Here is a 13,230-nt window from a genome sequence, read left to right as displayed (position 1 = left end):
AAAGTACAATATTTATTTTCTTAGTCCAACTTATTTTTTAATTTGAAATAATAATTTCTGCATTTGACTTAACTTGAAATTCTAGAAATATATAATAAAAAAATGAGAAATATGAAAAAAGAGTACAGTATTTAAAAATGTAGCATATCTCAATGAAGAAATAACCTGTCCAGAAGACAGCTAGTAATAGTATAATTGCAAGCAAGAGTGAAAAAAGAGAGAGCGAGACGTGTCCTTGAAATCAATACAAGCGATTGTTGGATGGAGAAAAGGTGAAGAAATAAGGTCTTGGTGATTTCATTCATATTCCACCCTCTCCCCCGCTACTACTAGTATTTTATTTGGACCGATCAATTCAGAATCACATCCCACCCAGGTACTAGCTGTAGAATCATTAATATTATTCCTTTTATTATTATTTCTTAATTCTCACTTACTACCATAGATAGATGTTGGTGTTGTATTGTGTCAATTGTGCTTTGTGCTTTGTTTCACACTACTTAATTGAGTTACATACTATACTACAAGTTACCACTTAGTATAGAAGTATATTCGTTTGGGAATTAGAGAGATCAATCATGTGATCTGTTTCTGGCTGTAACCATTTTTGTCCGTTTATTTATTTACAAACAACAGATTCCATCCTTCTCCACTTCATCCCTCCATCATTAGATTCACCGCCTTTTCGTTTTTAATTATTTTATTATTATTATTGTCTCTATTGAAAAAAATAAACAACTGTCAACTGTTTCATTATTAATAATCAATTACTATATTACTACTAATAAATAATAATAATAGGAAAAAGATACTTTAAAAAAAAAAGTATTAGTAGAAGATATTTAGCATAAAGATTGCGATTACGGGAGAAACGTGGTTTTAGAAGGGAAGTGGGTGTCTCCTCCTCCTCCTCCTCCTCCTCTAAAGCAAAGAAAATTAAAAAAAAAAAAAAAAAACCTTATTTCTTTGACTGTAGTTACTGAGTGTGTGGGGGCACCCTCGCCTCACCTCAGCCTCAACCAAACAAACATCTATCGATCTATATTTTCAGGTATTGAATTAATTAAGTATGAATGAATATATCAACATAAGTCTCAACTACCACTATTCTTTTCTCTTCTCTTCTCTTCTCACTCACTCACTCACACTGTTAGTTGGATATTTTCATTCACTCTCAATCTTTAATAGATTAATTATAATAACAGCTTTTTTGTTGCGCGCAGATTCAATTTCACAGTAACCAAAAATGAAAGGTGCTGTCTTTGTAGCTATTGTGGCTTCCATCGGTAATTTTCTTCAGGGTTGGGATAATGCTACCATTGCTGGTATTATACTTATACTCTTACCTCCTTTTCTTCATTATCGATTCAATCTAATGCAATACTATCAATATATCTGATTTTGATCATTCCATTTCACTTTATAAGATTCATCACTTTCATTTTCTGGTATTATATATCAACTGAATCGGATCTAGTATGGTTCAATTTCGCTAGCAAATTCTTCCTGGTTATTAACAATTTTTTTAGCTAAGTAGTAATTATCTGTTGTGATCAATTGTTGCTTATTATTGGATAATCATTCTTCTTGATTTTTTTGTTTTGTTTTGCAGGTGCCATTCTTTACATTAAGAAAGACCTTGCTTTGCATACAACTATGGAAGGACTTGTGGTGGCCATGTCCCTCATTGGAGCCACCGTCATCACAACTTGCTCTGGTCCCATTTCAGATTGGCTTGGTCGCCGACCCATGATGATTATCTCATCTGTGCTATACTTCTTGGGTAGTTTGGTAATGTTATGGTCTCCTAATGTTTATGTGTTGTGCTTGGCAAGGCTGCTTGATGGATTTGGTATTGGCCTTGCTGTAACTCTTGTTCCGGTCTATATATCTGAGACTGCCCCCTCCGATATAAGGGGATCATTAAATACACTTCCCCAGTTCAGTGGTTCTGGTGGCATGTTTTTATCATATTGTATGGTTTTTGGTATGTCATTGACTGTCTCACCTAGCTGGAGAGTAATGCTTGGGATTCTATCTATTCCTTCTCTCTTCTATTTTATATTGACAGTTTTTTTCTTGCCTGAGTCTCCGCGGTGGCTGGTCAGTAAAGGAAAGATGCTTGAGGCTAAAAAGGTTCTCCAAAAGCTACGCGGCCAGGAAGATGTGTCTGGTAATGTTTTTATATCTTAACCATTTTTCATCCATTTGAACAAGGACACTATATGTTTATGTGATGCTGGATTTGTGTTTCCTTTATTTCAGACAAATGTTAAATTGTTTATTGAAATTATGTAGTCAATTGAACTTCGATCAATAATTTGTATTCGTTGTTTTATCTTGTCTTGTGTGATCACTCATCAGTCCTAGCTTGTTACATACTGACAACAAAAGATTGTAAAATAAAATGCAAAATCATATCCCTCATGGATCCTCTTGTGAATTTATGATTTCATACAGGTGAGATGGCATTGCTGGTTGAAGGTCTCGGAATTGGAGGTGATGCATCTATAGAAGAGTACATAATAGGCCCGGGTGACGAGGTGGTTGATGGTCACGAACAAACAACAGATAAAGACAAAATCCGATTATATGGATCTCAAGCTGGCCTCTCTTGGTTAGCAAAACCTGTAACTGGACAGAGTTCTCTGGGCCTTGTGTCACGCCATGGAAGTCTTGCCAACCAAAGCATGTCTCTCATGGATCCTCTTGTGACCCTATTTGGCAGCGTTCATGAGAAGCTCCCTGAGACAGGAACAGGAAGCATGAGAAGCGCTTTGTTTCCAAATTTTGGAAGCATGTTCAGCACAGCTGAGCCTCATATTAAAAATGAACATTGGGATGAAGAAAGCCTACAGAGAGAAGGTGAGGACTACATGTCAGATGCTGCTGCCGGGGACTCTGATGACAATTTGCATAGTCCATTAATCTCACGTCAAACAACAAGCCTTGAAAAAGACTTGCCTCCTCCTCCTTCCCATGGCAGTATAGTGAGCAGCATGAGGCGCCACAGTAGTCTCATGCAAGGATCAGGTGAGCCAGCTGGTAGTACAGGCATTGGTGGTGGTTGGCAGCTTGCATGGAAATGGTCTGGTAAAGGTGAGGATGGTAAAAAGCAAGGAGAGTTTAAAAGGATTTATTTGCACGAGGAGGGAGTTTCTGCATCTCGACGTGGATCCGTTGTATCAATTCCTGGTGAAGGTGATTTTGTCCAGGCCGCCGCCTTGGTTAGCCAACCTGCTCTTTACTCCAAGGAGCTAATTGGTGAACAACCAGTTGGGCCTGCAATGGTTCACCCATCTAAGACTGCTACGAAAGGGCCCATTTGGGAGGCTCTTCTTGAACCAGGGGTCAAACATGCATTGTTTGTTGGGATTGGAATACAACTCCTTCAGCAGGTATGAGTGATACATAATTCATTCCTTTTTTCTGTTAGTAAACGATGTAGCAAATTTTGAATAACCATAATATTTCACGCTGAAAATCGAGGTGTCTTTTCCAGTTTACCACATCAATTTATTGGTTTGTTCTTTCTTATCTATGACTAACACTTAATTCTGCATGTTTGTCCAGTTTTCAGGGATAAATGGGGTTCTATATTACACTCCTCAAATCCTTGAAGAGGCAGGTGTTGCAGTTCTTCTTGCAGATTTGGGCCTTAGCTCAGCGTCTGCATCTTTTCTTATAAGTGCTGCCACAACCTTGTTGATGCTTCCTTGTATAGGCTTAGCCATGAGGCTTATGGATGTCTCTGGCAGAAGGTATGTTCACTATTTTTTTATGAAAAAAAAATCCCTGGTGTGTAGTTTTCATGGTGCATCCTTGTTTTCGGTTTCTTGAATATGAGGAAATATTCATTTGCAAACATTTAGTGAAAGTGATGATAAGTATCTCCTGTGATTGATACCTCATTAATTTAAAACAGAAATTCCCATTGTTATCCTAGAGGTATACAGTAGCGTGTTATGCTATCATATTCTCTTTCATAACTGAATGGTGGAATTCTTATAAACTAAGTAAGAATAAATATTTTGTATTGAACCAACTTGCAATCTATAGTGTTTCTAGTGTTTTTTCCTTTTTATTTTATTTACTAAAGCTGAAGCATAACTAACAAGGGAAGATAACTTGTAGAAATTTAACCCTATTGGTAACTGCAATGATTAGTCCAGCACTTAAGTAGTAAGAACACCAGTCTTTTCCAGACACGTGCAATCTATAGGGAAAAAGATTAACAGACTCTGGTTCAAATTATAAATGTATAACTCAAATTAAGTACTTCAAACAGAATTTTACAAAATCAATTAATTTCATTCAATTACACATCTGTAAAACTCACTCAATCTGTGTCATTTGCAGGCAGTTACTACTAGTTACCATTCCCGTGCTGATAGCTTCACTAGTTATATTGATCCTTGGAAGCATAGTAGATTTTGGCAATGTTGTTCATGCCGCAATCTCAACTGTATGCGTTGTGGTTTATTTCTGCTTCTTTGTCATGGCTTATGGACCAATTCCAAACATCCTTTGCTCAGAGATTTTTCCGACTAGAGTGCGTGGCCTCTGCATTGCTATCTGTGCATTGGTGTTCTGGATTGGAGACATCATTGTCACATACTCGCTGCCTGTGATGCTAAGTTCATTAGGACTGTCCGGTGTCTTCGGCGTGTATGCTGTTGTGTGTTTAATCTCCTGGATATTTGTGTATCTGAAGGTTCCAGAAACAAAGGGCATGCCCCTTGAAGTCATCACTGAATTCTTTTCTGTTGGTTCAAAGCAGGCTGCATCTGCCAAAAATGAGTGACAGAACTTGTGTAATTTTAGTTGCCAAAGCCACCATCTCTCGTATTTATAGATTTTGATTGTCATAAGTTTGTTTGGTGGAAGATATCTTCTAGTTCAAATATTATTCTTTCATATATAAAATTTTGCATTTCAAAATTGGAAATAACCTTCTGGATTTTCGACTGAAGAAGGTGTATGTATGTATGTATGTATAAAGCCTGTGACGCGCAGTCTTGAAATTTGAGCTGGGTTACATAACCGATTTGTGAGGAGAAGCCTTTCACTTATAAATAAACTTTTAAGTTATATCTCATCCGGGGAACTTCGCACCCCTTCACACTTGGGACATGACATCTAGTGTTTGACCTGCGTGGTTAGTAGTAGATGGCCCAACAAATAATGAATAAATTTTGATATTATTTTAAAATTTGATATTTAACTCTTATAAAATTAGTATGTAAGGTGAGAGATTTTTTTACTTATAAATAAATTTATATCTAATGTGAAACTATCAAGATACAGTTTGACGAATTTTTTTAATTTGTTTTGTGACTACGATACACTATGTTTATAGTGTAGTTTAGAGATTCATAAATAATGTAGTTTTTCTCGTGATAAATAAAGTTGCTTATTAATGTGCTAAGGAGAATTTTGGCCTCGAACAATTACATATTTAACTATTAATTTCAATATAGTAACCAATAAAATCCGAATAAAACACACTAAGTGTATGTTTAGTTTTACCGTAAATTATCTTAATTTTATAAAATTATAAACCATAACTTTCTTCGGTCTCGTGTTAAAATCAAACAAACATTGACTATGTATTGATGTACTTGTTTTGTTCTTATTTATAAATATCTATTGAATTTTTTTTATTATTATAAATTTTCTTTCAATTTATTTAATACATTTATTATTATTTTTTCAAACATTCCTTTTATTAATTATATTATTTAATGAATTAGATACATTTATTAACAAATAGACATTTTAGAGAATTAACATATCAAATAAATCGACTTTTGTATATAAATATATCTTTTTGTTAATTTTTTTTTTCTAATTGTCCTATTTTAAAAATTATTTTTTCAAATGACCTACTTTTTCTTTTCAGAAGACCAAATTTTTTAAACTCAATACAAGGCTGTTTTCAAGGGAAGTAACCTCTAATTGAGTAAATTTTTTTTTTTTTGCTATTTATTAGAGTTATTAATTTAATTATTTAAAAACTAAAAATATTAATAATAAATAAAAATAAAATACATTAATAAATTATAAATAAATTTTATTTTTTTATTATTATAATAAATAATTAATATAACTATAATTAAAAATTATTATAATTAAAATGATTAAATTATATTATAAATTAAAAAAATAAATGATAATAAAAATTAAATAATAATAATAATAATTAAATATAAAAAATGATATTAATAACATGAAAATGAAATGAAATACATTAAATTAACAATAAAAATACATCATATTTGAATATATTACTTCTTCAACCATTATTATATGAATTTAATATATTAATAAATAATTAAATTAATAAATAATAATAATAAATGATACATTAATAAACAATAATAATAATAATTAATACATTAATAAATAACAATAATAATAATAATAAATTTTCTCATTTAATGATAAAATTAATGATTAATCACAAATTGCTAAAGTTTATTTTCTCATTAAATATGATTTGATAAATTGATTAATTTTTTCATTAATTTACAAATTGATTTACTATAAAAAAAAATTGATTCGTGTAATTGGTAAATTAAATCTGCATTACCTTATTTGTTTTGTCACATTTATTTAACCGTATTAATTTTGATATATATATATTTTGTCACACTACCTATCACACCAATCAATTTTTTTAATATATTAAGATAAAATCAGATAATATATTGTATACTATGTATTATTAACTTATCTCAGAAGTTAAATCAAATTAAATATATTCATTTTTCAAAGATATTTTTAAAATATCTATATACAAAATGATTAGATTAGTTTCATTTATTACTTTTATTACTTTTTCCAATCACATGAATAAATTTTTTTGATATTAAATCAATTTGTAAATTAATAAGAAAATTAATCAATTTACTAAATCACATTTAATGAGAAAATTAATTTTAGCAATTTGTGATATATCATTAATTTAGCCATCAAATGAGAAAATTAATCTATTGTACAATTTGGTAAGTATTAAATTGATTAATCGCAAATTGTCAATTTGATAAGTAGCAAATTGATTAATCGCAAATGATACAATTTGGTAAGTAGCAAATTTAGTAAGTAGCAAATTATTATTATTTATTACAATTATTAATATTTATTAATGTATTTATTATTATTATTATTATTATTATTATTTATTAACATATTATTTATTATAATTATTTATTAATTTAATTATTCATTAATATATTAAATTCATATAATAATGGTCTAGGAAGTAATATATTCAAATATGATGTATTTTTATTGTTAATTTAATATATTTCGTTTTATTTTTATGTTATTAATATAATTTAATTATTTTAATTATAATAATTTTTAATTATAATTATAATAATTATTTATTTTAATAATAAAAATAAAAATATAAAATCTATTTATGTATTTTATTTTAATTTATTAAATAATTAAATTAATAACTCTAATAATAGACAAATATTAAAATATAACAAAATAAAAAGAATTTATTCAGTTAGAGGTCGCTTCTATAGAAAACTCGACCTCCTATTGAATTTAAAAAATTTAGTCTTTAGGATTTCCCTGATAGAAATAATTTTTAAAGGCAATTAGAAAAACTGAAAAAAAAAATATATTTATATACAAAAGTCAAATAAATCTATTAAATTCATTTTTAATATTTTTAATAACTGTGAAAAAGGAAAAACTGTTTATAAGTAGGGACGGATATGCTGATATGCATTATTGCTTAGTGGCCACCAAGCACTAGCCAGTAACGGTGTGACACTGGCCGGAGGCGGCATGCATACCTTTCGTTTAAAACAAAAATTAAAAACTGGAGGCGGCTACTTCCTGCTAATTCCATATTTTGTTTTCTTTGCTTTTTGCTTTCTTTTTCTTTTTGGCCTACTTTTTTCTTTTCTTATAAATGCATTTACTTATCAAAGGAATAACAATTCCTTCACACTAAAACTTGTCTGCTTACACTTATTATAATAATAATTTCATTCCATCTCAAGAAAGTGCAACTTTACTTCCACTGACAATAATTTATGCCAGCTTCCAAAGTTTTAGGATATTGCTATTCATATGCCTAATTTGTATTAATTCTAAATGGGCGGCTTTTAGGGAAACAATGACATGTGTTGGTTAAAAAAAATAAAAATAAAATGCTATCTTTGAAACTATGCAAGTTAGATTTTAAAAGATAATGTTTTGAAGAGTTAAATTATATTTTAATATATATTTAATATTTAAAAAATAAAAATAAAAGAACAATGTAATAAATAAATATATGATATTATATTTTTTTATAAATATCAAATATATGTAAAAATTTATAAATTTAACCCTACAAAATCATATCTTTCAAAACCCTCCAACAATCAAACTCTTACATAGAGAGACCGACAAACTAAATGCTCAAAATATTAAAGAATGTGGAAAACCTTAACTTTTACTTAAAGGTGGAAACCTGATCATTTTAGACAAATGATATTTTTTCCACTGTAACAATCACCTTCTTTGAAGCTTCTAAAAGCAAAAATGGTAGGCAAGTTAGTGACAATTATCTTTTAAAATTATCTTTCTAGTAAATGGTCATGTCAAAGTCAAGCTCACGTTGTCATTATCATAAAAAAGATATTGACAATACATTCTTTTTGTCACATTATTATTTAGTATATTAGAAAATGATTCTTCCACAACAAAATTTGTCTAATAGGTTGAATTTTTAAAATGTAAGTTATATAAAATACAATAAATGAGTTTGAGATAAAACACACTATAATATATGTATTTTAATATTAAAATATCGCAACTGTTTAAAATTAGGTCAATCTTTAAAATTCAATTCCTGACTATTTTTCTTTCGGACGTTTGCCTGTCAGCATACAATACACAGTAAAAACAGTGTTTTCGATTTTCTACGTCTTACTCACTTAACTGTTGGCCAAATATCATATTGCATTATGAATAAGTTGATTTTGGGGCAGGATGAAGTGGAAAACTCTTGATGAAATCTGAGTAATAGCAGCAACACTTACCAAACATAAATAAAATTATATTTACAGTCCTCAGCTATACAATTAGACAGTTCTAATGCTCCCTGATAATAGTACAAAATTTTGTAGCAAACTGGAATCTACATTAGTACTGTTACTCATATTTATAGCCCGCCCACAAGAAAATTTAAAGCTTAAGGTTTTGATTCTCCGGGTGATGGTGCACTTTCAAAGTGATTTGGGCCACTATCTAATATAGGGGAGGAGGGTTCTTTTGCCTGATCGTTTAAAGAGGTCTTCTCTGCATGATCATTTAATCTGGTATTGGAGTTGAATGGTCTCTCAATTTCTTTAACATTGGTAGGATCTATCACAAGTTTATTGAGATTCTCTTCCTGCAGAATGAATAATACAAAACATGTGTTGTAAAAGAAGTCAGTCAAGTTCTTGATATAAAAAACTGAAGAGGTTTGAGTATCTTACTTTTATTAAATTTATATTGGATTTATGATTTCTAGTAAGAGGGTAGAAATCTATGACGGACATACTTATACCATACATGACTTGGACACTGCAAACAATCAACTGTGACTTGACAATTGACGAGGCTTTTAACAACAACAAAAAAGTAGAAAAAACTTGAAGAAATAAAAAAAAGTCAAGATAAGTCTCCAGCATAATTCATTTAGGGTGCATATCAAATAAGTAAATGGGGTGAGGTCACTTGTGTTGATGTCCATACTTCATACTTCATAAGAGTAAGCTTCATTAGTTGAATCAGTGTTGAATTTTGAAAACAAGAACTCAGTGGGTATCAGCTACAAAGCCAAACCTCGAAATCCTTAGGAACTAGGACAAAGACGTGGCATTTGCACAACAAACTCTAAAACCAAATCAAGCATACAACAGTTGAAATTCCTTATTCTGCTAAGACTTACATTTTGTAGGGCTTCAAGTTTTTTCTGCAGGGCCTCATGCTCAGCTTGAATACGGAAAGGAACTCCATGCTTTTGATTGACATTTCTCTGAGCAAAGTCCTCATCAATATCCATAGCAGTAGTTGCAAAGGGATGATTTGCAGGAATCCACCTGATTGTATCAGGATCAACATCCGGAGGAACCGAGTCTCCTTCTTTAAGGAAAATTGTGGGACGCTTCCACTCATACGCACGTGATCTCCTTCTCTGGTGAACCGCCTGTTCCTCTTGAGTAAGCGTGACAGGGGCTAAACGGTAAACCTTTCCACACATCTCTACACTTGAGTTGCTTTTGCTAACCTTGACCATGGGATTATTGAACGGATCTTCATATTTGAGAGGCCTTGATCTGAAAAAATGCACACAATAACATAGATAGGCAAAAATGTAATAACAGGAAGCTTAAACTCAATAGGCAAAACTCATCACCTAGTAGTATAATACCCATTTTTATGATTCTAAATTATTGTATATTTTTTTGGTAAAAGAGTTTAATATTGTGTTGAATGTGGTAGCGGTAAAGATCCATTTTGAATAAATTGATTTTGTGAAATTGATTTTGATGAAAAATGAGTTGAATATGAAGTAATTTCTATTTAAATACATTTACGCAAAAATGATATTCAACAATAAATCTGATGCTAGAAATCATGTTTGAAGGCAAAAGCTCAAAATCACGGTCGCGCCAAACTTACGGTAAATCAAAACATATTTATACAGTGCGTTGAACAGATAGATAATAACAAGCGTGAATGAAAAGCAAAAAGTGGGCGTGGATTGAAATCATACATACATGCCTCTTCTATCCGATCTCAATTGACCACGTCTAACTAGATCAGCTACGGAACCAGGGCGTTCTTTTTTCCTGGAAAACCCCTTCACAGCAGCAACAAAAACCACAACCACAACCGCAACGCATACCCAAATTGCAAAATTGGTACCAGGGTTTCGATTAAGCTACAAAAGAAGGAGAAATAATGAAACCCTAAACCCTAATTTAATTAAAAAGATGATAATAAAATGAAACCCTACCAGTAAATGCTGCATTGGGGTGGAAGTAACGAGTTGATGATTCCATTTGGCAATGGAAGTGAAACAGTGTTGTTTGAATTGATGAGTGCGGATAACAAGTGATTTGGAAATCCCATTTGTGATACGGATACGATGGTTTGTTGTGGTGGTAGGAATAGAAGAATAAGGCTACATTTAGAAGAAGAATGAGTTGAGTAATGATGGTGTGAAATAGAATGAAAAAAGAGAGTGAAATGAAAAATGATACTTACGCGAACGGAAAGAGACCGAAACTCAACTGTCCAAATTGACGCCATACTTGCTGCTCTGCTCTCCTCACATTCACAACTCAACTTAATTCATTATTTGCATTCCCTTCAACTTTTTTTTTTTTTTTGGATAGGGTTTTGGTTTTCATGCATTGCTCCCTCTTTCAATTAAATTCAACTATTCTTCAACATTTTACATCAAATTATGTTATTATTTATTTTCTATAAATAAATATTTTAATAGAATTTTACCAATAACATATCAACATATTTTATTTAAAAAATTTCACAAAAAAAGTCTGTCTAATATATATAAAATATAAAAAATGGTGATGAACATTACACAGGTAACATAATTTAGGCATTATAAAAACAGTAGTGCTATTTCATGTGAAAAATTTATAAGAAAGAGAAGAAGGAATAAAAATAGGAGTTTTTGACCGATCAAATTATAAGTGGCTTAATATAGACACAGTGGGTATTTATTTTTTTAAAAAATTAAATGTTGCCACATAAAATTCTTATGAATATATTATCGAACAAATAAACATTCTCTTTATAAAAAAATTAAATATATTCATCTTTTATATCTTGATTTGAAATTTAGTTTACTACGATGCACGTGATGTTTTTTTTTGTTAAATATAAAATCTTTTATTTTATCAAAATATATAGAAGTTAACGTCATAAATTACCATATGAATATGGTGTGATATCTCTATTGAAGTGCATTGATATCTCTATTGAAGTGCATTGGGTTGAATTGTTTTCTCTCTAATTCCCTTTTATAAGTGAATTATTTTTCTTTATTTTTTTTTTTTGGTCTTAATTGTTTTTCTTGTTTGGTTTTTAAACAACTTAGCAGTAAAATTAAATGATTTTTTTTTTATTGTGCCATGTATTATATATTTTTCTAAAAAGACATCAAGAGAAAATAAATATATAGATTATTTTAATTAAAATTATATAAATTTACTATATGATTATCATTAATAAAATTTGAGCATTATATTTATTCTCTATAGTAATTAAGTGATTAAAGTTAAATTATTAATCAACTTCAGTATACTAACAAATTATTCAGAAAAAACACGAATTTGAATCTTAATTAAAGTAACTTTTTAGATCAATGTTATTTATTTTTGATTAAATTTTAAATCAATAGAATTTATTCCTTTGGCAATAGAATGTTTAAAATAAATAAATAAATAAAATATCTCAAGTTTGGTAAAAACAAAGAAAGAAACCTTTGGACGGAATCACTTTAAGCCAAAGTGAAGCAACTTAATTATTGATTCAATTATTTATCTTCTCTTAGAATATTATTAAGCTTTCCTTTTTGCCCTAATTCTCTAATTATTGAACGTAAGTGGGTTATCAACTTCTCGTTACAATCACTCAATTTTGATATGGGCAACTTCAATTTGATTCTTTCAAGTATTAAATTACACCACTTGGTTGCCATATATGGTATGCTACATTTTTTTAATACTTATCTTGGAGCTTCATTATATTCGATATTTCTATAATGCAAATTTGTTGGAATGAAAGAACTTCAAATGTACACCGTACAAATGGAAAAACGAAAAAGCAAGCCAAAGGAGACTTTAAAATAATCTTCATAAGTTTATCACGATAAAATTATATGAAGAAACGAGTTTGCTTTTTCAAGTCTCATTTTTTTAAAATATTTGTTTATCTTACCTTTGATAAAACACATTCGCAGTGGATCTTCTTATGGAGAGTAGGTAAAATACAAGTTATTTTATTTATTTTTTGATAAAAAATAATATATATTTATTCAAATTGATAAAAATTTTGTCGATAAAAAATATTAAAACATCTAAGTTAATTGCTTAAGATAGAAGAATGTTTACAAATGTGATAAAAACTACAAAAATAATAAAATTGAGGTGTCTGTAATATTAATGATTTCAAAATTGATATGTTAATCTGAATTAAGAC

The 13,230-nt window shown here is 29.9% G+C and overlaps 2 protein-coding genes across 4 annotated transcripts; one reads left to right on the top strand and one right to left on the bottom strand.

Annotated features, from left to right (window-relative positions):
• The first annotated feature begins 221 nt into the window (after positions 1-221).
• LOC101501071 (monosaccharide-sensing protein 2) lies at positions 222-4,951 on the top strand. Of its 3 annotated transcripts, none has more exons than XM_004500777.4 (6): positions 222-376; positions 1,224-1,325; positions 1,613-2,173; positions 2,461-3,398; positions 3,574-3,761; positions 4,360-4,951. In XM_004500777.4, exons 2-6 carry the CDS (start codon positions 1,247-1,249, stop codon positions 4,802-4,804), a joined length of 2,211 nt encoding a protein of 736 aa, XP_004500834.1. In that variant the 5' UTR covers positions 222-376; positions 1,224-1,246; the 3' UTR covers positions 4,805-4,951. The 3 variants fall into 3 exon arrangements, with proteins under 3 accessions (XP_004500834.1, XP_004500833.1, XP_073224973.1); XM_004500776.4 differs by lacking the exon at positions 222-376 and adding an exon at positions 848-1,051; XM_073368872.1 differs by lacking the exon at positions 222-376 and adding an exon at positions 1,099-1,149.
• Positions 4,952-9,046: 4,095 nt separating this feature from the next.
• Positions 9,047-11,427, bottom strand: LOC101501604 (protein MULTIPLE CHLOROPLAST DIVISION SITE 1). Its single transcript, XM_004500778.4, has 5 exons — positions 11,269-11,427; positions 11,018-11,185; positions 10,779-10,942; positions 9,947-10,334; positions 9,047-9,403 (listed from the first exon to the last, which is right to left on the bottom strand). Exons 1-5 carry the CDS (start codon positions 11,311-11,313, stop codon positions 9,203-9,205), a joined length of 966 nt encoding a protein of 321 aa, XP_004500835.1. The 5' UTR covers positions 11,314-11,427; the 3' UTR covers positions 9,047-9,202.
• Between the last annotated feature and the right edge of the window lie 1,803 nt (positions 11,428-13,230).

This window comes from Cicer arietinum, chromosome 5 (assembly GCF_000331145.2).
Source record: "Cicer arietinum cultivar CDC Frontier isolate Library 1 chromosome 5, Cicar.CDCFrontier_v2.0, whole genome shotgun sequence".
Taxonomy (NCBI): Eukaryota; Viridiplantae; Streptophyta; class Magnoliopsida; order Fabales; family Fabaceae; genus Cicer; species Cicer arietinum.
The sequence above is the reverse complement of the archived record's forward strand: the minus strand, read 5'-3'. Positions and strand labels throughout refer to the sequence as shown.

What these genes read in the sequence shown, in the direction of transcription:
- LOC101501071 (XM_004500777.4), top strand. Translation starts at nt 1,247, where the DNA reads ATGAAAGGTGCTGTCTTTGTAGCTATTGTGGCTTCCATCGGTAATTTT. An exon ending in GGATAATGCTACCATTGCTG is followed by an intron (nt 1,326 to 1,612) that starts GTATTATACTTA and finishes TTTGTTTTGCAG; the next exon opens with GTGCCATTCTTTACATTAAG. An exon ending in CGGCCAGGAAGATGTGTCTG is followed by an intron (nt 2,174 to 2,460) that starts GTAATGTTTTTA and finishes GATTTCATACAG; the next exon opens with GTGAGATGGCATTGCTGGTT.
- LOC101501604 (XM_004500778.4), bottom strand. Translation starts at nt 11,313, where the DNA reads ATGGCGTCAATTTGGACAGTTGAGTTTCGGTCTCTTTCCGTTCGC. An exon ending in CCCCAATGCAGCATTTACTG is followed by an intron (nt 10,943 to 11,017) that starts GTAGGGTTTCAT and finishes CTTCTTTTGTAG; the next exon opens with CTTAATCGAAACCCTGGTAC. An exon ending in AACTTGAAGCCCTACAAAAT is followed by an intron (nt 9,404 to 9,946) that starts GTAAGTCTTAGC and finishes TTCATTCTGCAG; the next exon opens with GAAGAGAATCTCAATAAACT.